At 39.0% G+C, this 25,685-nt stretch overlaps 1 protein-coding gene across 2 annotated transcripts in view; it reads left to right on the top strand.

Annotated features, from left to right (window-relative positions):
- Positions 1–25,685, top strand: part of ETFA (electron transfer flavoprotein subunit alpha) — a 101,169-nt gene that overhangs the window by 15,969 nt on the left and 59,515 nt on the right. Inside the window, 8 exon segments of one of the 2 annotated variants that reach the window (NM_001131899.2) lie at positions 110–256; positions 3,144–3,225; positions 3,330–3,412; positions 7,918–8,017; positions 9,380–9,490; positions 10,121–10,222; positions 12,043–12,111; positions 21,332–21,414. In NM_001131899.2, the coding sequence (NP_001125371.1) occupies positions 110–256; positions 3,144–3,225; positions 3,330–3,412; positions 7,918–8,017; positions 9,380–9,490; positions 10,121–10,222; positions 12,043–12,111; positions 21,332–21,414 (777 nt within the window). 2 annotated transcript variants of the gene reach the window in all.

The raw sequence follows: 25,685 nt of genomic DNA, 5'->3' as shown, positions 1-25,685 counted from the left end.
CTTTAAAGCATACATGCTTAACAATTAGTGTAAAAAAAAAAAAAAAAAAAAAAAACCTGTGATAACATCCTTTCCTTTTTTTTTTTTTTTTCCTTTTTTCTCTTTTTAGGCCTCATTGCTACGATTTCAGAGTACCCTGGTAATAGCTGAGCATGCAGATGATTCTCTAGCACCCATTACTTTAAATACCATTACTGCAGCCACACGCCTTGGAGGTGAAGTGTCCTGCTTAGTAGCTGGAACCAAATGTGACAAGGTGAGAAATTTTTAAGGTCAGCCATAGCAAATATAATCTCCATCAAGAGACAGGAAAAGATGGCAACAGAGAATTATGCTTAGGACTGTAACCCAAACTGGGCTCTAATCATTAAATGGCCAGTGTCACAACCATTACCATGTGTGAGAAAGGAACTAAACGGTTTCCTCCCTAAGCATTTTGTCTTTTGAAATGCGGTAGAATACTTGATTTAGTTCCACTGGCACCATCATGTGCCATCAGGTACCAAGTGAAATGATAATATTTGAGTCCCCTTAGAGGTTAATAGCTGATCTCTTTTTTGTGTTGATGAATATACTTCGTAATTGCTTCTAATTCTTGAAAGTGGTAAATCTGGACAAAGTATTATGGATGTTAATTTTTAATTGGTAGAAGAATTTGAATGTTAAGTGCTATTCTTCCCAAACTCTAGCTGGTACTAAAAGATGTTCTTGGGTTTTTTTTTGTTGTTGTTGTTATTGTTGAAATCAGATGATAACACCTTGGAACACTAACCCTCTAGAAAGGTGCTATGATATGATTTGCAGGATCTATGCCACCGGGCTGCAATATAGATGAGTGCTTCAGTTAAGCTTACCCAGCTTGAGCCACCAGTTCCCTCTCACATGGTATAGGAGTTGCTGAGTGTGTAGTTGGGGGCTTAAAGTTCACAGAGGAATAAATCTGAAGGGAGTATGTTTTGAGGATTTTATGTTTTATTAAATAATTTATGCTGGCCGGGCATGGTGGCTCATGCCTATAATCCCAGGACTTTGGGAGGCTGAGGTGGGTGGATCACTTGAGGTCAGGTGTTTGAGACCAGCCTGGGCAACATGGTGAAACCCTGTCTCTACTAAAAATATAAAAATTAGCCAGTGTGGTGGTGCATGCCTGTAGTCCCAGCTACTTGGAAGGCTGAGACACGAGAACCACTTGAACATGGGTGGCAGAGGTTGCAATAAGCAGAGACTGTACCACTGCACTCCAGCCTGGATGACAAAGTGAGACTGTGTCTCAAAAAATATATTAAAAGTAACAGTAATTCAGAGCATGTGATAATGCAGGTTTATACTGCTGGTGTTGCTTCTGTCTAATTTTTTACATGAAATTGATAAAAGAACGTATTCTGGTGGGTTTATGATTAGTTATGTGGATTTCTTTACCCAATTCCTGCTAACAACTATAGAATCTTACATAGTTGATATAGCCACAATGTGTGATGTGTGATGGCTAAGCTATCTATTTGTATGTCTGTATTAGCCACAGTATATGATGGCTAAGCTATTGGTTTCCCTGTTTTTGGATATATAGGAATTTGTGATTTGTTGTTTGTTTTGCTGTGATTAAAAATAATTATTGTAATATTACTTTAAAAAGACTTTGATACTTTATACTACTTTGAGAAAAATCAAAATAGAAATCATCTTCTGTACTCAGTTACAATCCTAACCTGTCATGTTCTAATTTTAAAGAAAACAACCAGTACCTGTATGAGGAGATCATTAATAGAGTTTGGTTTTATACCATTTTATTCGCTATTTGTCATAAACAGCAAGTTATTCTTCTGTATAATGCCAGCCGGTTTTGCCAGTAAAAACAAGACAGTTTCAGTGGAAAAATTCTGCCCCATTTTCTATCCCATGCTACTATGCAGCTACATTGCAATTAACTGAGTTTCTTAATTGGAAATTCTCTTAAAGTTTGAGAAGCTAAATACAGCTGCATCCATAATAAAGGGCCTCTGTAGTACAAAATGGTATGCCGGTGAACACTTGGTTTAGCAGAGAATGTATTTTTGCACTGCATCCTTTCTTCAGTGAATATTGTTGCAAGCTAACAGTTCATGTGAGGGTGGCACAAGGCACAGCATTTTAATCCTACTCATCAGTGAATCAATGTATCAGTTTGGAGGTTAACAAGGAGACAGAAGAGGATAGTATGACTGATATGACTTAGCTAAAGTGGAAACCAGCTATGATGTAATAGAGATACTTAAAAAGGGGAAATCTAACTGCCTTCTGAATATAGAAAATCTGAATCATCAAAAAGCTTTCTCAGAACCCCATTCTAATTCCAAACAGGAAAAATGAAGAATTAAAATAGGAAATATTTTGCTTTGTCATAGATAAATATGTGTGTGTGGGCAGGAACTCAGTGGTTGACAATGGAATGTTACTAAGAGAACTTCATTTTCACCATTTCCAGGACATTGAACTTACACTTGGATTGAACCAAAAGTAAAAAGCACAATTTATAACAAAATTTGAATAAAGAGCCATGTTGGTTTTGGTTTGTCAATTAGCACTTTTCTTTTTCAAGGCAGGAATTTTTGTTGAAATGCTTGGTAGTTGGACAGTGTAAGGTCAGTCAGTAGTAAGATCTATTGGCATTAGATTTTCTTTGTTAAGGAATGTATTTTAATATTTTAATTCTTTGTTTGTTTGTTTGTTTGAGATGGAGTTTCACTCTTTCGCCCAGTCTGGAGTGAAGTGGTGTGATCTTGGCTCACTGTAACCTCCGCCTCCTGGGTTCAAGCAATTCTCTTGCCTCAGTCTCCCAAGTAGCTGGGATTACAGGCGCCTGCCACCATGCCTAGCTAATTTTTGTATTTTTAGTAGAGATGGGGTTTCACCATGTTGGCCAGGCTGGTCTTGAACTCCTGACTCCGGTGGTCCGCCTGCCTCAGCCTCTCAGAGTGCTGGGATTACAGGCTTGAGCCACTGCGCCCGGCCGGAATATATTTTAATTCTTAACTGGCCCTTTTGCTAATAAGAATAATTTTTACAGTTGGCCATTAAGATTTTATGGTCTGTTGATATTTATAGTGGTGGCTTTATTTGTATATTTCTGATAGATGGATAATTAGGAACTTATCTTTTAATCATAGGTGGCACAAGATCTCTGTAAAGTAGCAGGCATAGCAAAAGTTCTGGTGGCTCAGCATGATGTGTACAGAGGCCTACTTCCAGGTGAGGTTTTCCAGTAGAAAAAAATGTAGTGTCTAAATTATGCTTGAATATATGAATATGAAAGCATTCCAAAATATTTTTTATCAAATGTGTTTAATTCTCAGAGGAACTGACACCATTGATTTTGGCAACTCAGAAGCAGTTCAATTACACACACATCTGTGCTGGAGCATCTGCCTTCGGAAAGGTGAGAAGGTTGAGAATGTGGAATCTGATATCACTGCTTGAAAGGGTTAGATTTCATTGTACTGAAAGTGTGCAACAGACTGTTTATGTAGCCAGTCTGGATTTATCTGAATTGATGTGGTAGTTTTGCTAAAATTTATTCTTTCAAGATTTTGTCATAATTTTCTGTTAAAACTACCATTTCCAGGTTTTCAAATTATGTTGTGGAGAAAACTCTAATTAGGCTATTATTTTAAAATTTTCTGCATTTAAAAGTAATGCTGAATTCTGTTTGCCCGTGAGAGAGAGAGTTAATGAGCAAGAGTCATTTCTATTAGTATACCATTTTAAGAGATGGTTTATTTGGATGGCTGATGGATATCTAGAAAAGCCAAATTTTATCTACGTGGGGAATTTGGAAAGGGCTGTGTGGTGGTTGAAGACATCCTTAAGCTAAAGAAAGCTGTAATCTGATCATGTGCATTGTGATGTGTCTGAAGAATGAGTGTGTTATCAGATGGGTAGCAGTCTACATAAAGTTAAAAATGGAGGGAGGAGTGTAATGGGAGCCTAAGACAAGGAATTTGTCAGTGGATTTTTCTTGCTCTCTCTCTGCGGCCGTGGGTGTTATCTTAGCTCTCTTTTCTTTTGTTCCATTCTTAATAAGGTGTCATTTTTAGTCTTTATTTTTACTTTTTTTTTTTTTTTTGAGACGGAGTCTCGCTGTCGCCCAGGCTAGAGTGCAGTGGCGCGATCTCGGCTCACTGCAGGCTCCGCCCCCCGGGGTTCACGCCATTCTCCTGCCTCAACCTCCCGAGTAGCTAGGACTACAGGCGCCCGCCAGCTCGCCCGGCTAATTTTTTGTATTTTTAGTAGAGATGGGGTTTCACTGTGTTAGCCAGGATGATCTCGATCTCCTGATCTCGTGATCTGCCCGCCTCGGCCTCCCAAAGTGCTGGGATTACAGGCGTGAGCCACCGCGCCTGGCCTACTTTTTTTTTTTTCCCGAGATGGAGTCTTACTTTCGTCGCCCAGGCTGGAGTGCAGCAGCACAATCTCAGCTCACTGCAACCTCTACCTCCTGGGTTCAAGCCATTCTCCTGCCTCAGCCTCCCGTGTGTAGCTGGGATTATAGGTGTGTGCCACCACACCTGGCTAATTTTTGTATGTTTAGTAGAGACAGGGTTTCAACGTGTTGACCAGGCTGGTCTCGAACTCCTGACCCCAGGTGATCTGCCTGCTTCAGCCTCGCTCTGTTGCCCAGACTGGAATGCAGTGGCACGATTGTAGCTCAACATACCCTCCAACTTGTGGGCTCAAACGATCCTCCTATCCTAGCTTTCCGAGTAGCTAGGACTACAGGTACATGCCACCATGCCCAGCTAATTTTTAAATTTTTTGTGTCGATGTAGTCTCCCTATGTTGTTCAGGCTGGTCTTAAACTCCTGGCCTCAAGTCATCCTCTCATTTCAGCCTCCCAAAGTGCTAGGATTACAGACATGAGTCACTGTGCTTAGCCTATTTTCACTTTTAAAAATTGTAAAATAAGTTGTACACAAATACATCCTTATTAGGAAGAATGCATGTAGTACAGCAGTGTGCAGAGCAAGGTGTCAAAGTCCTGCTTTCTTATTCCCAACTCACCCTCCCCTCTTTAGAAGTATAGCTGTTAACAATTGTACATTCTTTTAGGCCTCCTTCTATGGATTTTTAAATTACAGTAAATGTACAGCTATATATTTTTTACTTCTAAAATGGGATAATACGGCATGAATTGTTTTGTGAATAGTAGCTTTTACTTAAGAGTATGACTTGGGCAGGGTGCGGTGGCTGACGCCTGTAATCCCAGCACTTTGGGAGGATTGTCTGAGCCCGGGAGTTGTAGCCCAGCCTGGGAAATACAGTGAGACCTCATCTCTACAAAAAAATGAAAAAAAAAAAAAAATTAGCTGAGTATGGTGGTGCATGCCTGTGGTCCCAGCTACTTGGGAGGCTGAAGTGGGAGAATTGCTTGAGCCTGGAAGGTTGAGGCTGCAATGAACTGAGATCACACTGCTGCACTCCAGCCTGTGCTCCAGGGTGACAGAGCAACACCTTGTCTCAAAAAAAAAAAAAAAGAGTATGACTTTGGCTCATAGTGTTTCTCTTTTTTGTATGGCTGCATAAGTTTCCATATTTAGCTAAGGACAGTTAACTTGTTTCCAGTTTTTTGCATTTATATACTTTGCTGCAAGAAAACATGCTCATGCATGTATCTGTGTAAACATGGGCTGGAATTTATTTACAATAGAGTTCTAGAGGTGAAATCACTGAGTCAAATGCTATGTAGTTTAAAAATTTTGATACTTATTGCTTAATTGCCAACACTTGGTAGTATACATTTTAACATTTTTCCCCCCAGTCTGATGGGTGAAATAATCTTTGTGGACCATTCTGTCTCTGAGAGTTTTGATTATATGTTGGATGATTTAAATAATTTCATGAGCCTTGAGTTTCTATGATGACAGTTCACCTAACAGATTGTTAGACCATGAAAGGGTGTTTGTCATTAGCTAGATTTTAGTACTCTGGCCATGATTGCTATGTTGTGACAGATGGGAGTTTTGAGAATAAGGGTCACATAATAGTAGCTGGTCGTGCGGCCTGTAAATGGGTTTGGAATGAGAAACGTCTATCAGAAGAAGCCAAACAATTTGCTGTATGATAGTCCTTCACCAGCTGTGGTTTTAAGATAACACACTTTTATACTTGTCTGCTAGAATTTTAAAATATGTCATTTTTTATGCACAAAAAGAACTCAATTATTGCTTCTCCTTCCCAGAAACCATGCAGGCAGCTTGTTGGATGGGATATATTTTTAATAGGATAGAAGTACACAGGTACTTCTATATTTTTAATAGGATAGATGGTACACAGGTACCATCCACCCTCATGACATTTAGATAGAAGACCAGATCCAGGAAAACATACTTTTAAGTACCATGGTAAAATTTCTTGAAGATATGTTAAAACAAGGGATAATGAAAATACAAAAGACATTAAATTTTGAGCAATTTAGAAAGTTCTAAAACTTTCAAAAGAGGCAAAGTCTGTATAACATAAAATTTGTAAGATAATCTGTTCAGCCAAGTAACTATTCCAGTAATAATTCCTGAACTGTTAAAGAAGGTGATTCAGGAGGAGGATTACTTACTGAAGCTAGCTTTAAATACTGACAAATCTAGTTTTTAAACCAGATTAAGTAGGTGCTTCAGAATGGGCATGGTGGCTCATGTCTGTAATCCCAGCACTTTGGGATGCCAAGGCAGGAGGATCAGTTGAGGCCAGGAATTCAAGACCAGCCTGGACAACAACGCAAGACCCCGCCTCTACAGAAAAAAACAAATCATAAACCAAAAAATGAGCTGGACGTAGTAGCATGCGCCTGTAGTCCCAGCTACTCAGGAGGCCGAGGCAGAATAATCTCTTGAGCCCAGGAGTTCAAGGTTACAATGAGCTATGGTCACACCACTGCAACTTCAGCCTGGATGACAGAATGAGACCCTGTTTCCAAAAAAAAAAAAAAGAAGAAGTAACTGAGACTTGGGGAACTGTGACTTTCCCAAGGATTCCTGCTACTGAGGACAAAGTTAGCACATACATCTATTTCAGTACAAGCACAAGAACACACCTTTATTTTATTTTTGTTGCTTTGTAAATATGTAGTACACAGGCTGTTCTTCAGGTTAGTGTTATTCTTTTCCTTTTTTTTTTTTTTCTTTTGAGGCAGAGTCTCGCTTTGTCACCAAGGCTGGAATGCAGTGGTACTATCTCAGCTCACCGCAACCTCCGCCTCCCAGGTTCAAGCAATTCTCATTCTCATGCCTCAGCCTCCTGAGTAGCTGGGACTACAGGCATATACCACCATTCCCGGCTAATTTTTTGTATTTTTAATAGAGATGGTGTTTCACCATGTTGGCCACATTGGTCTCAAACTCTTGGCCTCAGGTGATCCTCAGCCTCCCAAAGTGCTGGGATTACAGGTGTCAGCCACTGTACCTGGCCTTACTCTTTTTTTTATGCAATATCAATTTAAACAAAAGGTGAAATGTCTGCTGTGAATTTTTTTCTTTTATATACATTAAGTAAATGTATATAAGCATAATCTTTTTCAGTATTTGAGAATTTTACCACCATTCTAAATTTGTTCCATCTTTTCTTATCTAAATTCAATAATCCACAACTGTCACACTTGGTAATTGATGTTTATTAAATTTCATATCTCATAATTCAATATATTGCATGAAGGTGGCTTAATACTGTAAAACTCATGAAACTCTTAATGTAGTTAGAGTAATGGTAGGTACTCAATCTCAAAGGCTATTTAAGAAGCTGTGCTTGAAGTTGTGTATCCAAAGGTGCACATGAAATATAAAATATTTGAATTAAAATTTCTACAGAATATGCATTTAGAATATGTCATTACTGATCATTTATAGTCATCCATCACTATGTATGTGTGTAACTCACTGCTTATTTTGCTTTTAGAACCTTTTGCCCAGAGTAGCAGCCAAACTTGAGGTTGCCCCGATTTCTGACATCATTGCAATCAAGTCACCTGACACATTTGTGAGAACTATTTATGCAGGTGAGTACTCAAGGAAGATAATTAATCAACATGTTAAATTTTAGCGAAAAGCATAAATTAATCTTGAAGATAGAATTTTAAATCAAGCCTTACAATTACTTTAAGTGGACCATCTTAAAGGTTTCTGAGGAAAATTTTAGTCCAGAATTGCTGGTGGCCCTTGACATGGCATTCTCTCTGATGGATCGCAAGCACAGCGATTTCCTGCCTGTTTATTCAGTTTGCAGAGTGATATTTTCCTAGTAGTCAATAAAAATTAGATTCACTATTTAATATATTTTGTAAGTGGTACCTGGAAAAGCAAAACTTAAAAAAAAATAGTATTCTCAATCTTTGCTGCTTCTACTTCATTTCCAACGGCATTAAGAAATTCATTTTAGCCAGCTGCAGTGGCTCGTGCCTATAATCCCAGCACTTTGGCAGGCTGATGTGGGAGGATTACTTGAACTCAGGAGTTCGAGACTATCCTGGGCAACATAAGACCCCATCTCAAAAATAAATAAATAAATAAATTAGCTGGGCATGTTGGCATATGCCTGTAATCACAGATACTTGGGAGGCTGAGGTGGGAGGATTGCTTGAGCCAGAAGGTCGAGGCTATGGTGAGTTGTGATCATGCCACAGCACTCCAACCTGGGCAACAGAGCAAGACCCTGTCTCAAGAAAAAAAGAAAATAAATTCATTTCAGTGTCTCTTCAGTTGATTTTTTGCTTAGGACACTGGTCTCTAGTGGGGTCGGAGAAGGCAGTGAACTCTTCGTTTTTTTCCTGATTAAAGTTGTGTATTTCAGTATGAATGGCTAATTCTCAAATTAGACTTTTCATCTTCCATAATGTTTGAGGGAAAATATTTTGTCATGGTTTAGGTTACTGTTAATGTGATAGCTAATGCAGAGTGTCTCAAATCCTCTTAAAATCTTAGCACATACATACCTGTTCTTTATGACCTATTGTGTTTTCAAGATATTCCTCCTTTAGCATGCATAGTAGCTACATTCTTACTAAGTTGTTGCAGCTCATAGTTTTGAGTTACTGATTGTATTGTTTTTGGAGAAGGAAGCTTTGTTCATATTCCTTTTAGAGGTGTAGCGTACCTTCTTAGTGTGGATGCCTGTTCGAGTTTCTTCCTTCTAGGTGTGGTAGTACCTGTCCTGCTTTTAAAGACATCCAGGGTTATACAAATATCTGATGATATGTTTCTTCACCGTTATGGTTCACTTTTTCCTATACTTAATAGAGTTAGAAGACAACTGGTCAACAGTTATTTCTTGCCTTGTCTGTGAAGTAAATTCCAAGCATCAAAGGAATGCTAGTTTTGTTGCCTTTTGCTGTTGCTTTTAAAAAATAGATTGTATGTTTCAGGAAATGCTCTATGTACAGTGAAGTGTGATGAGAAAGTGAAAGTGTTTTCTGTCCGTGGAACATCCTTTGAAGCTGCAGCAACAAGTGGCGGTAGTGCCAGTTCAGAAAAGGGTGAGTGTTCATTTGGAGTTTTTTTGTTTTGTTTCTTACTTTTTTAATTCATAGACTGTATTATAATAAGAGATGACTTCTGCCTGCATTTCTAATGCATAGTATTTGAAAGTTCAATTTAAATGATACTCCCAAGCTTATACAAAAATAATAAATATGTATAACTTACATCTTTTTCACATTATCTTTGGTACTAGGATAGTTGCTTTGGTAGATCAAGGGAGTGGGAGACAGAGGATCTATTAAGATTAAGCTTTTTTACTCTTGTCACTGTTTCCTATTATAGTTGGGTGATTCAGTATAACAGAAAAATGTAATAGGAAACGTGTGGAAGGTGTTACACTTTAACATATATAGTGTCTTATTTGAACCTCATAGAAAGAAAGTTATTCTATATTCAGACTCAGAATTGAATGATTTCTGGAGTCATACAGCTAATGTGGCAAAGGCTGGAATCTAGTCTCCTTAAGTCTTTCCATTATCAGAGAGAATTAATTAGCAGCACCGAAAATTCACAATAATTAACTTAAATTTCATGGAATTATATACTTGTGTGTTTCTCTTGAAAATAATTCTGGTTATAGAACTTGAAATCATAGTAATTGTTTTATTATGTATTAATGTATGCAGCATCAAGTACTTCACCAGTGGAAATATCAGAGTGGCTTGACCAGAAATTAACAAAAAGTGATCGACCAGAGCTAACAGGTGCCAAAGTGGTGGTATCCGGTGGTAAGTGAAATATTAACCTTAAAAGATGTAAACTGAAAATACTTTGGTTTTTTTTTTGTTTGTTTGTTTTTAGTATTTATTTTAGAAGTACACAGATCTTTTTCAGATGTAAGAAGTTGGGAAGTTTGGGATATTATTCCCATTTAACCAATTAGGAAAATGAAGTTATGAGCATAATACACAGTTTGGGGTTTCTGTTGCACACCTAGTCACTGGCACCAGGGGGAGCATGGTATAAATGTTATCTCCATAGCTTTGCCACTTGGTGCCATCTTATTGATGGACTTCCATGTATTCTGCAGAGTATGGTTGGCTTCTGAATTATAGATAGAACTGGCTGGAATTTCAGGGCCATCTTGTGTATAATTCCTACCCTTCTTTCCACTTGGAAAGATTTCCAGAGTTGTCCATGTCTTTGTGTATAACTCTTTAAAAAGTTTCTTAACATTTAATATCAAAACTGTTAATATTGCATAAGACATGCTTATTTTTGTACATCATTCTCCTTTTCTTTAAAAACAATGATTTTTTTATGGCCCACTGACTAACTTTTTGAAAAAATAAGGACTGTTATGCTTTTTAAATCCTTGCAACTAAACATCCAACAAAATAATTAAGCTTTCAGACAGCCTTCTATTGCAAGTATCATTGAGAAAAAAAATTTAATATTTTGAAGCGATATATCCGACTTGTTTTTTGTTTTCTTTTTTTCTTTTTGAGATGGAGTTTCGCTATTGTTGCCTAGGCTGGAGTGCAATGGCACAATCTCTGCTCACCGCCACCTCCACCTCCCAGGTTCAAGCGATTCTCCTGCCTCAGCCTCCCGAGTAGCTGGGATTACAGGCATGCGCCACTATGCCCAGCGCGGTGACTCACACCTGTAATTCCAGCACTTTGGGAAGCCAAGGCGGGTGGATCACCTGAGGTCAGGTGTTTGAGACCAGCCTGGCCAACATAGTGAAACCCCGTCTCTACTAAAAATACAAAAAATTAGCTGGGCATGGTGGTGGATGCCAGTAGTCCCAGCTACTCAGGGTTAGGCAGGAGAATTGCTTGAACCTGGGAGGCAGAGGTTGCAGTGAGCCGAGATCGCACCATTGCATTTCAGCCTGGGCAACAAGAGTGAAACTCCTCCTAAAAAATAAATAAATAAATAAATAAAAATAATAATTTTGTATTTTTAGTAGAGACGGAGTTTCTGCATGTTGGTCAGGCTGGTCTCGAAATCCTGACCTTAGGTGATCCGCCCACTTCAGCCTCCCAAAGTGTTGGGATTACAGGCGTGAGCCACCGAGCTGGGCCCTGACTTGTTTATTCACTTATTTATTCAAGAAATGTATATTGGTTATCTGTTCTATGACAGACTTATTGCCAATTTCTGGAGAAACAGATGAAAAGGCAGAATGTTCTTCCTCTCGAGGAGTTTAAAGTCCTTGAGATGACTCCCATTCAAATAATAACTTTATTCAGTCATTCAGAGAAATTTATTGAGCATCTATTATATGTAGAGTTTCGCTAAATATTGCAGATATGGCAGTGACCAAGATAGATATAGATCCTGAAATTAAAGAGTTTTTATTCTAGTGGGAAAAAAACTCATATTAATTACACAATTAGTTAACTAGTTAATCATAGTAGTGTTGAATCCTTTATAGAAGTATAGGAGTGTCAGAGGCCAGAAAAGGTTTTATGAAGGAGTTGACATGCTTAATATGGCAGTTACATAATATGAAAATTTACTACAGTACATAAAATAGCAAAATTGTTCCAGAATGGATTTGATGTTTGCCTAATTTTTTTTTTTCATCTTTTTAAATGAGGTCGAGGCTTGAAGAGTGGAGAGAACTTTAAGTTGTTATATGACTTGGCAGATCAACTACATGCTGCAGGTAAAGTTATTTTCCTTAGTAGAAAGATATTCCCTTTTTGTTGGAAATATTTTTTCTTCATTATTTCATTTTTGTGTAAGTCTTTCAACCCTACAAATTATTTTATTTTCCGGATTTTTCAGTTTTTCTCTCTGAACCAGTTTTTCTTAAGCCTCCAAGTAAATGGTATATAGCATTCAGTGAGGAGAAGGCCTCCTAGTATCTCTTACATTTGCCTAATCTTAGTAGGTTTTTTTTTTTTTTTCTTCACTTTAAAAATAATGAAATGGGCCAGGCACAGTGACGCACACCTGTAATCCTAGCACTTCAGGAGGCTGAGGCAGGAGGGGACTGCTTGAGCCCAGGAATTTGAGACCAGCCCTAGCAATGTAGTGAGACCCCATCTCTACAAAACATTTAAAAATTAGCCAGGCATATTGGTGTGTGCTTGTAGTCCCAGGTACTCAGGAGGCTGAGGTGGGAGGATTGTTTGAGCTTGAGAGGTGGAGGCAGCAGTGCACTGTGGTGGTGCCTCTGCATTCCAGTCTGGGCAACAGAGTGAGGCCCTGTCTCAAAAATAATAAACAAAAGACAAAATAATGAAATGTCAGTTTCAGTGCCTACTTCAGATTTAGGAATACCCTGGTTTTTCATCTTTTTTTGGTGGTCAGTATAACTCTTATACAAATAGAAATACATTTAAAGTTTTTAAGTTTGTAGTTAAAAATATAGAATTGTAGTTAACCATTTATAGGTAAGGTAGAACCTATTGCTAAAAGTACATTGATGAGAAGGGAGTGATGTTTTTTGAAAAACCAAAAAAATTTAAGCCAGGCACGGTAGCATGTGTCTGTAATCCCAGATACTTGGGAGGCTGAGTTAGGAGGATTGCTTGAACCTAGGAGTTTGAGACCAGTCTAGGCAACATAATTAAGACCCTGTTTTGAAAAAAAAAAATCTTTTTAAAGACATTTGATTATTTTTGAATTATACAGTCACTACAATGAATGTATATTAAAATGTCCCAATTCTGTCATCTCACCCTCCTTTTAAGACTTTAACATATAACTTTCCAGGGTTTTCCTGTAACTTTCTGTGGTTTTCCTGTGCATTTCTATTACATAACATGTGTACCCATAGAAACAGTAATAGTTTTGTCAGAATAAAGGCATTATATTGACACTGTATAATCAAATGGTAGTATTTCAGGGTTTATTTTCATTCGTTCTTTCTTTGAACAAGTATTTATCAAGTGTCTGCCATATTCCAGGTACTATTTTAGGTGCTATTAGTTTATTTTGGCTACAGTAATAAGTTACTACAAACTTGGTGGCTTAAAGCAACAAAGTTTTTCTCTCACAGCTTTGGAGGCCAGAGATGTGTTGAAGTGTTAGCAGGGGCCATACTCCCTCTGGGGGCTCTAGGAGATAATCTGTTATTTTCCTCTTCCAGCTTCTGGTGGCTACTCTGATATCCCTGGGCTTGTGGCCACATCACTACAACCTCTGCCTCTGTCTTCATATCTTCTCTGTGGGACTGCGTTCAATCTCCTTCTGTGTCCCTCTTATAAGGATACATGCCAGGCGTGGTGGCTCATACCTGTAATCCCAGCACTTTGGGAGGCCAAGGTGGGCGGATCACCTGAGGTCCGGAGTTTGAGACTAGCCTGGCCAACATAGTGAAACCCCATCTGTACCAAAAATATAAAAATTAGTTTGGTGTGGTGGTGCACACCTGTAATCCCAGCTACTTGTGAGGCTGAGGCAGGAGAATTCCTTGAACCTAGAAGGCGGAGGTTGCAGTGAGCTGAGATTGTGCCACTGTACTCCAGCCTGGGTAACAGAGTGAGACTCCATCTGAAAAAAAAAAAAAAAAAAAAAAGGATATGTGTAATGGCATTTAGGGCCCATGTAGATAACCTAGGATAAACTCCCTCTCAAGATCCTTAGCTTTATATATATCTGCTGCCACATAGGTAATCTTCACAGGTTCTGGGGATTAGGATGTGAATATGTCATTGGAGGGGCCATTTTCTTGCCTACTACAGACACTTAACACCATAGATTAGTAAATAATATAATATGGGCCAGGCGTGGTGGCTTATGCCTGTAATCACCTGAGGTCAGGAGTTTGAGACCAGCCTGGCCAACATGGGGAAACCCTGTCTCTACTAAAAAATACAAAAATTAGCTGGGCGCAGTGGTACGTGCCTCTAGTCCCAGCTACTTGGGAGGCTAAGGCAGGAGAAACGCTTGAACCTGGGAGGCAGAGATTGCAGTGAGCAGAAATCATGTCACTGCACCCTAGCCTGGGCAACAGGGCGAGACTCTGTCTCAAAAAAAAAAAAAAAAAAGAGGGTCGTTAAGTGTTAGGGAGCCTAATAGAATGGGTAATGGGGGGTGGAGAATTGAAGGGGAAGATTGAAGTTTAAAATAAGATAGCCAGATTTGGCCTTAATGAGAAAGAGACATCTGGCTGGGTGTGGTGGCTCATGCCTGGAATCCCAGCACTTTGGGAGGCCAAGGCGGGCGGATCACTTGAGGCCAGGAGTTCAACACCAGTCTGGCCCACATGGTGAAACCCCGCCTCTACTAAAAATATAAAAATTAGCTAGGTGGGCGGATTTCTTGAGGCCAGGAATTCAAGACCAGCCTGGCCCACATGGTGAAACCTCACCTCTACTAAAAATACAAAAATTAGATGGGTGTGGTGGCACGCACCTGTAGTCCTAGCTACTCAGGAGACTGAGGTGGGAGGATCGCTTGAACCATGAGGTGGAGGTTGCAGTGAGCTAAGATTGTGCCACTGCACTCCGGCCTGGGTGACAGAGACACTGTCTGGAAAAAAAAAAAGACATCTGAACAAAGGTTTGAAGAAGGTGAGGAAGCGACCCATGAGGAGATCTGGGGGAGAGTGTTCCAGACCAGAGCAACTAGTAAAGTGCAAAGAGCCAGTCTAACGCAGGAACACATCTGGCCTATTTGACGAATAGGAGGGAGGCCAATGTTGGAATGGAAAGTGCAAAAGAGAAAGTAGCAAGAGATAAAATTGGGAGGCAACGTGAGACCAGATCACACAGGGCCTTATAGGACATTGTAAAGAGATTGCTTTTTCTCTGAATGAAATGGGGAACCATTTCAAGGTTTGAGCAGAAGAATGACATGATCTAACACATTTTTAAAGGATCACTTTGGCTGCAGTTTTGTGAATAAGCTGTAGGGGGTAAGTACAGTAATGGGGAAATCAATTAGCAGGCTATATCAGTCATCTAGGTGGGAGATACTCATAGTTTGGACCAGGGTAGTTGCAGTTGATGTGGGGAGAAATTGTCAGTTTTGAGATATATATTTGAAGGTAGAGCCATCAGGATTTCCCGACAGATTGGATGTGGATTATGAGAGAAAGTATTTGCCCTGGCGAGTGGTAGGATGGAGTTACAGTTAGCTGAGATAAGGAATATCTCGAGTGAAGCAGTTTCCAGGGAGAGATCAGGAGTTCAGTTTTGGGCATATTAACTTTTGAGATGTCTAATAACAGACATCTGAGTAGACATGTCAGTTAAGCAGTTGGTATAGGAATGTGAAGTTCCATGGAGAAGTTTGGGCTAGAGATACATATTTGGGAATCAGTTCATTTGGATGATATTGAAAGCCATGAGACTGGATGAAATTACCAAGGGAGGGAGTGTAGATAAAAAAGAGGTCCCAGGCCAGGTGCAGTGGTGTGAGCCTGTAGTCCCTGCTACTCTGGAGGCTGAGGCAGGAGGATCTCTTGAGCCCAGGAGTTTGAGGCTGTATTGTGTTATGATTGTGCCTGTGAATAGCTACTGCATTACAGCCTGGGCAACAGAATGAGACTTTGTGTCTTAAGGAAAAAACAAAACAACAACAAAAAAAAACTCAGGACTAAGCCATAAACACTGTATGATTAAGAGCTAAGAGAGAAAAGGAGAAAGAAGACCAAAAAGGAGTGGTAAGTTAGGCTAGACAACCAGGGCAGAGGCTATGTTTTGGAACCCAAGTGGAGTGTTTCATTGAGGGGGGAAAAAATTGATCAACTATGACACACACTGCTAACAGGTCAAGGACGGTGAGGACTGAAGAGTGACTATTGGATTTAACCACTTAGACATTGTTGGCCACTGAGCAGTTTCAGCGGAGTGATGGAAGCAAAAGTCTGATTAGAGTGGGTTTAAAGGTGCTGTGACTTGCACCTGTAATCCCAATACTTTGGGAGGCCAAAGTGGGAGGATTGCCTAAGCCTAGGAGTTTGAGACCAGCCTGGGCAACATGGCAAAACCCCGTCTCTACAAACAATATCAAAATTAGCCAGGCATGGTGGTGTGCACCTGTGGTCCCAGCTGCTTGGGAGGCTGAGGCAGGAGAAATCACTTAAGCCCAGGAGGTTAAGGCTGCAGTGAGCTGTGATTGTGCCACTGCACTCCAGCCTGGGTGACAGAACAAGACCCTATCTAAAAAAAGAAAAAATAAAAGGCATAGGTAGTGGTTACATGGTTGTCTTCACTGTATGATAAAGCTCTTGAGCAGCACATTTGTCTTTTTCTGTATGCAGGTTATATTTTAATGAAAAGGTTTTTAGAGCTAGAATGGGAGGGCTGGAGTTGGAGACAGTGAATACAGATAACTTTTTGAGGGATTTTGCCATATAGGGAAGCAGGGAAATGGATGGTAGCTAGAAAGAGGAGTCTGGCCAACAGAGGGACTTCATAAAGCTGGGACAGGTAATAACATGCTTCTATGCTGATGGGAATGCTACAGTAGAGAGGGAAAAGTAGTCATACTTTTTCCTCTTCCCTTCACATACTTTTTCACTTCACTCAAGGACATCACTCCAGTAATTCTCCCCTGAAGGAAAAGTCAGAATTACTGGAGTAATGTCCTTGAGTAGACAAGAGACAATGTGGACATAGCTGCAGGTGGTGGGTAGATGTGTTACTTGGAGCATGTGGAAATTCTCTTTTGATCCTTTCAATTTTTTTCAGTGAATGAGAAGCAAAGTCATCAGCTGAGAATGAGGATGCTAAAGAGGTATAGGAAGTTTGAAAAGAAGAAAATATATGAAATTATGGTTTAGGAAACAGTGAGCTAATGAAAGGACTGGGGGAACTTAGTATAACTGCCAGGAATTAAGTCTTATTTATTTAGAGGAAAATATACTTCATATGGTTGGATATTTGGATGTTTTTCTCCAGTAATGCTGAACTACAGGAGAAGAGCTATGGAAAAAGTGGAGAGGTTGCTTAATCAGCCAGAGAGGGAGGTTTTTCTGAGTGAGTGTGGTGATATAAGAGGAGAACAAGGAAGTTGAAGGCATAGCAAAGGAATGATTAGAATGATTGATCATAGAATTTAAGGTGGGCAAAAACAAGAGGACAATGGGGGAGAGTGAATAGAATTGTAGATTACAGTGCGGTCAGAGGAATGTTGGAGGTGAGTGTCAGCTGGAAAGAGGAGGTCAGACACTGAAAATTGAGAGTATTAAGCAATCTTGGTAAAGAAAATGTCTAGGATATGATCATGGGTGTGGCTGAGGTAGGGTGGTGGGCAAGCTCACTGGAGGAGAGTTGTTCAAATCTCCAAGTGTTGAAATCTCCAGGAATTAAGAGAAGACTAGTGTAGGTCTTTTGGTTTCCAGTCTGGCATATAAGAAGCTTGGAAGTCACTATTCTGTCCTAACAACAAGTAAAAAACTGAATAATAATTTAAAAAAACAAAAAAACAAAAAAAAACAAAACTCAGATCCATAGGAGAAGTGAGGTTGCATGGCAAACTGCTGTCCCCCAAACTGGAGAGACCAACAAGCAAATACAGATAATCACAACTTCCCAGAGCAGAAACCCAAAAGTAGCAACCTCCACAGGAGCTGGTGGTGGGGTAGGGGGACCTGAAGTCTTGTTGATGAATTGCTGGAGGTTCCATGTTAAAAACTCCAGGTGGGCGGGGCACGGTGGCTCATGCCTGTAATCCCAGCACTTTGGGAGGCCGAGGTGGGCAGATCATTTGAGGCCAGGAGTTCGAGATCAGCCTGGCCAACTTGGTGAAACCCCATCTCTACTAAAAATACAAAAATTAGTCGGGCATGGCGGCACGCACCTGTAGTCTCAGCTACTTGGGAGGCTGAGGCAGAAGAATCACTTGAACCCTGGAGATGGAGGTTGCAGTGAGCCAAGATCATACCACTGTACTCCAGCCTGGGCAACAGAGTGAGACTCTGGTTTTTTTTTGTTGTTGTTGTTTTTGACAGAAAACTCCAGGGGTATCCAGTGTGGGGTCCCAACATTTTTGTGAGTTTTACCTTCAGGAGCTCTTCCACATGGTGAAAATTAGAGAAAAATCACCTCATGCCTCCGACAAGGGGAGGGGAAAGGGAACCATTTTAAAACATGCCAGAGCATTCTGTTCTTCTTAACAAGGTCTGATCTCCTTCAGGAGGAACTGTTTAACCAGAGATTAATTTGCTGGGGCTTTATCAGAGCCTAACTGACCTGAGGAAAGGTAAATACTCAACTTCAGCCATTCTAGCCATCCTGTCCCACCTAAGGGAGAGAGAGGAACTGAGAAGCATGTGTAAAGTTTACAGTCTCAATATGGTCTTATTGAGGTATGGTCTTAGTAAAAGACCAAGACCTCACCATAGGACTGTAGAATGCTTCCTTTTCCCCAACACCTTACCACCATGTAACAAAGGCTTATTGACAGCACTTCCTTTTACTCGTGTACCTCATGTCGGGCTACCAAGAAAATATTTCAAGATATACTAAAAGGTAAAAGACAGTTTGAAGAGACAGAGAAAGCATCAGAACCAGACTGAGCTGGAATAATCCGACTGGAAATTTAAAACAACTGTGATTAGTTTACTAAGGTCTCTAATGAATAAAGAGCAAGCAAGATGTGCAATATAAGCGGAGGGCTAGAAATCCAAGAAAGAAACAGAAATGCTAGAGATAAAAAACATTGTAGCAGAAATGAAGAATACCTTTTAAGGACTTCTTAGTAGACTGGATATGGCCGAGGAAAGAATCTCTGAGCTCTAGGATATCTCAGTAGAAACCTCCAAAACTGAAAAGCGAATAGAAAAATAACCAGAAAAAGAAAAAAAAAACAAACCCGAACTGTAATATAATATCTAAGAATTGTGGAACAGCTACTAAGAGTATAACGTGTAATGGGAATACTAGAAGGAGAAGAGAGAAAGGAACAGAAGCAATATCTGACTGAGGATTTCCCCACATTAATGTCAGATACCAATCCACAGATCTAGGAAGTTGAGAGAACACCAAATATGATAAATGCCAGAAGAACTTCAACTAGGCCTATCATTTGCAAACTACAGAAAATAAAAAATAAATACTGAAAGAAGTCAGAGGAAAAAAATCCACCATACCTATATAAGAGCAAAGGTAATAATTAGATCTGATCTCTTTTCAGAAACCATGCAAGCAGAAGAGAGTGTAGTAAAATGTTTAAAGTGCTGAGAGAAAACACCCACCAACGTAGGATTTTATATCCTGTGAAATTATCCTTTAAAAATGAAAGAGAAATAAAGACTTTCTCAGACAAAAATTGGCAGAATATGTCATAGACTTACCTTGCAAGAAATGTTAAAAGTTCTTTTAGAGAGAAGGAAATGATAGAGGTCAAAAACTCTGATGTATATAAAGCAAGTGAGAGCATTGAAGAGGGAATGAGTGAAGGTAAAATAAGTTTTATTTTTCTTAATTGATCTAATAGGTGACAGTTTAAAGTAATAACAACATTGTATTCAATTACATATGCTCGCGTATTACAATTACTTATGTGCTCATGTATAAGTGAAATGAATCACAATGTAAGACACAGGAGATAGGGATTAGGATTATCTTGTTATTAAATGGTACTTGCACCACCTGTGAAGTAGTAAAGTGTTATTTGAAAGTGGACTTGGATTAGTTGTAAATGAATATTGCAAACTCTAGGACCACCACTAAAGTAAAACAAAAATACGACTAATAGCTAAGAAAAGAGACAAAATGGAATTACTTAAAATGCTCAGTTGGTGGAAGACAAAAATAGGAAAAAAGAACAAGGGCAACAAATAGAAAACCGTTAAAATATGGTAGATAGTAATCCAACTGTGTCAGTTATTACTTTCAACATCAGTAGTGTAGATGCACCAATTAAAGATAAAGATTGTCATAGTGTATGAAAAAGTAAGACCCAACTATATGATGTCTACAAGAAACCCACTTTAAATATAAAAATACATATACATATAAAGTAAATGAGTGGAGAGATATACCATGGTGATGCTAATTGAAAGAAAGCAGGAGTAGCTATATTAATTTCAGATGGAGCCAATTTAAAGTTTTATTAGGTAAATAAAACCTGAGTTTTAATACACTTAAAGTTTTAAGTTCTAAAACTTACATTTTAATAAAACTTAATATAACTTAAGTTTCGCTGATATTGGGCTTTATATTCCAGAAATCACAGTGTAAGGGTCAGGAATATGGGAGATGGGTGCAGGGTAGGGAGCATGCAGAGCATTATGGGGATCAGTGTATGGGTTATGAAGGATAACCTTTGAGTTTGGGGCTTGTGGGGCAGACATAATGAAGGGCAGGGTGTGATTAGTCCTGACTGACTCAAGATAGTGGTGGTGAGGCTGTGCGTTTTTGGAGGTGGTTAGTTGTATTGTCTATGGCTCCCTCTGTCCTTTTCAGCTTGAGAAGAAGAGGCCTGAGGCTCATTCTTGACTCCTGCTGGGGAAGGGGTTGTTTTACTCCAAGTATAGGGCTCATTGTTGACTCCTGTTGAATGAGAATAGAAAGTCAGTTAAATTTTATTTATGAATTTGATAGCAAATACTGGTTAAACCTTCATCTTGTTATATGAAACTCTTTATTCAGTATCTTCTCTTTATAGTATTATAAGAGGTAATGTAAAACCTTTCTTCAAAACTTGTGAAGTTATTACTTAAAGGAGCATTATATAATGACATTCTAAACATTATAGTGTAAATTTTATGACTGCCATTTTGATAAAGCATGCAGAAGAGTTAAGCCCAAATTAAAATTGGAAATACTTGGGTATAAAAAGAAGTTATTCCTTGAAGCTTTCTGTATAAAATATACTAGTACTTAGAATTCTAAATCAATGTCTTTGTTTACAGTTATCAGTGAATATCCTAACTGGCTAAATAATAGAGCTTGAAAAAAATGACAAATATTTTTTCCCCTTAGTTGGTGCTTCCCGTGCTGCTGTTGATGCTGGCTTTGTTCCCAATGACATGCAAGTTGGACAGACAGGAAAAATAGTAGCACCAGTAAGTATTGCAATAAAATATGCTGTGCAAAATGTTATGGGGATAAGTACTGTATGTATTTGTTGAACAGTGATCTCAGTGATTTATCTTACTCAGTGTTCCTAACCAGTTAGCCAGTACCATGGTGAATATGTCATTTTCACAAGGTCTGTGTAGTTCTTGGTCTCAGTAAAATGCGCCCAGCAGTTCTTAAATCCAGCTTATTTTTCAAGTGTTTTAAAGCAGTGGAACATTTTATCAAATTAAGTCATATTACATCAAATAAAACATTGATAAAAGCAGCATTTTATCAACTCAAATTTGTAAGTTCACATTGATAATATTTATTTCCATAAAGCCTTTATAGAGAGTATAAAATCAATGAGAACAATGAACCTATTTTAATGAACAGAATTTTGAAATTGGGAGCTGTGAATGACAGTTTTAGTCTTATATCTTCCTGAACACCTAGTTTATTTCTGTATTTTGTCTTATAGTATGAATTTCAGAAGATTCTGTTCTACATAGATAAGTGATACTAGAATGTTCTTCAGTTAAGCCTATCTAAAACTTGGAAGAGCAGGAAATTTTGGTCTCAAACTTGAATCACAGTTCATAATGACTGTTTATATTTCTTAGGTGATACAGATTTTCAGTGAATAGGAGTCTCAGCCAGTTTAAACTTGTATAGTATGCAGGAAAACATGTTTTTTATATATTTCAAAACAATATGTAGTCTTGTCCATTAAAAAAAAAATCTTACATCCCAGTGCCCTATTCTATGAGATATTCATTCACAGTTTTAAAATACTGTAGTCAACATTTTCAAGGCTTATTTTTGAAGTTTTTTTTTTTTTTTTTGAGACGAGTCTCGCTCTGTCGCCGAGGCTGGAGTGCAGTAGCGTGATCTCAGCTCACTGCAACCTCCACCTCCCAGGTTCAAGCAATTCTCTGCCTCAGCCTCCCAAGTGGCTGGGATTACAGGCGCCCACCACCATGCCCGGGTAATTTTTTTGTATTTTTAGTAGAGACGGGGTTTCATCATCTTGGCCAGGCTGGTCTTGAACTCTGACCTTGTGATCCACCCGCCTTGGCCTCCCAAAGTGCTGGAATTACAGGTGTGAGCCACTGTGCCCAGCCTGAAGTTTGTTTTGAAGTATTTGTTCAAGTCTTTTGCCTGTTTAAAACTTGAGTTCTTTTTCTTTTTCTTTTCTCTTTGTAGGAGTTTTTTATATAACCTACATACAAATTCTTTGTCAGATGTGTGTTGTATTTTTCCCATACTAGGGCTTCCTATTCATTTTCTTTTGATGAGTAGAGATTTCTAATTTTGATAGCTTAATGTACCAGTCTTTCTTCTTATGCTTAATACGTTTTGTGTTATTCAACTTACTTGAAGTCAGAAAAGAAGATTTAAAGCTTGAAATACATACTAGAATTATTCATAAATTAAGTCACATCATCATGTGGCCTGTTTGCTTGTCATACTGAATTAGGCTGTGAGAATGGATTTATTGAGCAGATGAGCTTGAGCCTTCCTTGACATTTAATGAGCTCTAGCACACATGCATCTATATATCTATATATATCTATATATCTATATATCTCTCTCTATGTATCTATCTATCTCTATATATATATATTTTAAGAGACAGGGTCTTGCTATGTTACCTGGGCTGGAGTGCAGGGGTTGGTCACAGGCATGATCATAACACACCACAGCCTCTAACTCCTAGCCTCAATTAATCCTGCCACCTCAGCCTCTTGAGGGGCTGGGACTACAGGTATGTGCCACCATTCCTGACTGGCACACACATTATTTGTGGAAATCTTTCAATTTTACATGAGTAGACATCTGTAGGCCTGATTTCATAAAAGATCAGCAGACCCACAACCTTCTTAACCAAAAATATGTCTACAAGAAATTCAGGCTGGGAGCAGTGGCTCACGCCTGTAATCCCAGCACTTTGGGAGGCCGATGCAGGCGGATCACGAGGTCAGGAGATTGAGATCATCCTGGCTAATACGGTGAAACCCCGTCTCTACTAAAAATACAAAAAATGAGCCGGGTGTGGTGGCATATGCCTGTAGTCCCAGCTACTGCGGGGGTTGAAACAGGAGAATTGTTTGAACCAGGAGGCGGAGGTTGCAGTGAGCTGACATTGTGCCACTGCACTCCAGCCTGGGCGACAAGAGTGAGACTGTCTCAAAAAAAAAAAAAAAAAAAAAAAAAAAAAAAAAAAAAGAAATTCAAAGATATACACTGAAGTGACAAGAGACTTATTTTGACTGACAGAGAGTGCTTGTGGTTATCAAATAGAAGAGCAGAGTGGCAGGGAGTGGCTGGTGGTATCCTTTCCTATATTGAAAATAAATGGCATACCATCAGCATTATTCAATATTACTCTTATGGATATAGAACCATTGAAATTTTTTTTCATAAGGAAATACATTAAATGCTTTGAAGACTTTGACATAAACTATACAGCCTCCGAGAGAATTTTGATTCATTAACTCACGGGGTGTGTGTGTATGTGTGTATATATATATACACACACACATATACGCATATATGTGCATACACATATGCACACATTATGAATGTACATTTTGTTAAGGATCTGAAACTTTTTTTGGAAACTGTATCTCAAATTTACAGAAAACTTATAAGTAGAGAACAAAAAACCTATATTTTTATGGGCCATTTGAGTAACTTCCTGTGATCATCCCCAAATATGTTATATAGGACGTTTTCCTAATAACTACAATACAGCTTTTTAAATTAGGATATTAACATTGATACATAATACCATCTAAGCATCAGACGCTGACATTCAGGTTTTGCCTATTATTCCAAAAATGTCCTTTATAGCAAAAGGATATAGTGCAGAGTCACATATTAACATTTTAACTGTCATGTGTCCTTCAGTCTTAAATATTAATAGTTCCACAGTCTTACCTTCACTTTATGAGGGAATTGTGAAGATTACCAGACAGCTGTTTTATAGAATGTCCCTCAATTTGGATTTGTCTAATGTCTTCAATTTAGGTTATATATCTTGAACAGGAATATCACAGAAGTAATACCTCATCCTATCAGATGGTATACAATTTCATTTGGTCTTTCATTAATGATTTTCACTTTAATCCTTTGATTAAGGCAATATGTGCCAACTTCTCCACTGTAAAGTTATTTTTCCCATTGTAATACATATTTTATATGGAGGTACTTTGAAATTATGTAAATATCCCAGTTTTCCTCAAACTTTTTTTTTTTTGAGACATAGTCTCGCTCTGTCGCTGAGGCTGGAGTGCAGTGGTGTGATCTCGGCTCACTGGAACTTCTGCCTCCAGGGTGCAAATGCTTCTCATGTCTCAGCCTCCTGAGTAGCTTGGATTACAGGCATGCACCAACCCGCCCAACTAATTTTTGTATTTTTAGTAGAGACTGGATTTTGCCATATTGGCCATGCTGGTCTGGAACCCCTGGCCTCAAGTGATCCGCCCGCCTCGGCCTCCCAAAGTGCTGGGATTACAGGCGTGAGCCACCATGCCTGGCCAATAAACTTTTGATTTATTCATTTATTTGTATCAGTATGGACTTATGGTACCTATTTCATTCAGTGGGTAAAAATCTATGGTTGTCATTATTATTGATGTACGAATTGTCCCATGTTTGGCTAGTGAGAGGCCCTCTGTGTCTTTTTGACGTGTTCCCATCATTCTTTGAATCCTTTTTTACTTCCTGACAAGACAAGATGTTCCAGGCTCATTTTGTATTTTTCCTGTCCCATCTCTGGAACCAGTCATTTCTCCAAGGAATCCTGGTTCCTTTTGCTGAAGAAAAGTATTTAGAAGCCAGTGTCTCAATGCTAGTTATGCTCATTGCTGTTGAGATGTCACTGCTCCCATGACATCTCAGTGAAAAAAGCTAGAGAATGTGTGTGGGCATGTGTCTGTCTAGGCAAATATATGCATATATATATTTACATACATACACAAACACATTTACATTTATATTTCTGTATCAGTTGTATATGTTGAAAACCATAAGTGTACACTGGTATCTCCAATTCTAGTCTCATACCACAGGGTTAATTCTGGTTTTCTCCCTTTTCCTATTTGTAATGCCTTTCTCCTATGGTGAGAAACCTAGACCCTGCCAGTACTCTACCCTGCACAGATGCCCTCCTTGCCCCCACTCAAGCTCCAACACCTGGAACTGAATAGTCTTCCTGTATAGATACCCTCCCCACCCTACTTGGACTCTGGCATCTCTGTCTGGGTAGCTT

This window comes from Pongo abelii, chromosome 16 (assembly GCF_028885655.2).
Source record: "Pongo abelii isolate AG06213 chromosome 16, NHGRI_mPonAbe1-v2.0_pri, whole genome shotgun sequence".
In the NCBI taxonomy this organism is placed as follows: domain Eukaryota; kingdom Metazoa; phylum Chordata; class Mammalia; order Primates; family Hominidae; genus Pongo; species Pongo abelii.
The sequence above is the reverse complement of the archived record's forward strand: the minus strand, read 5'-3'. Positions and strand labels throughout refer to the sequence as shown.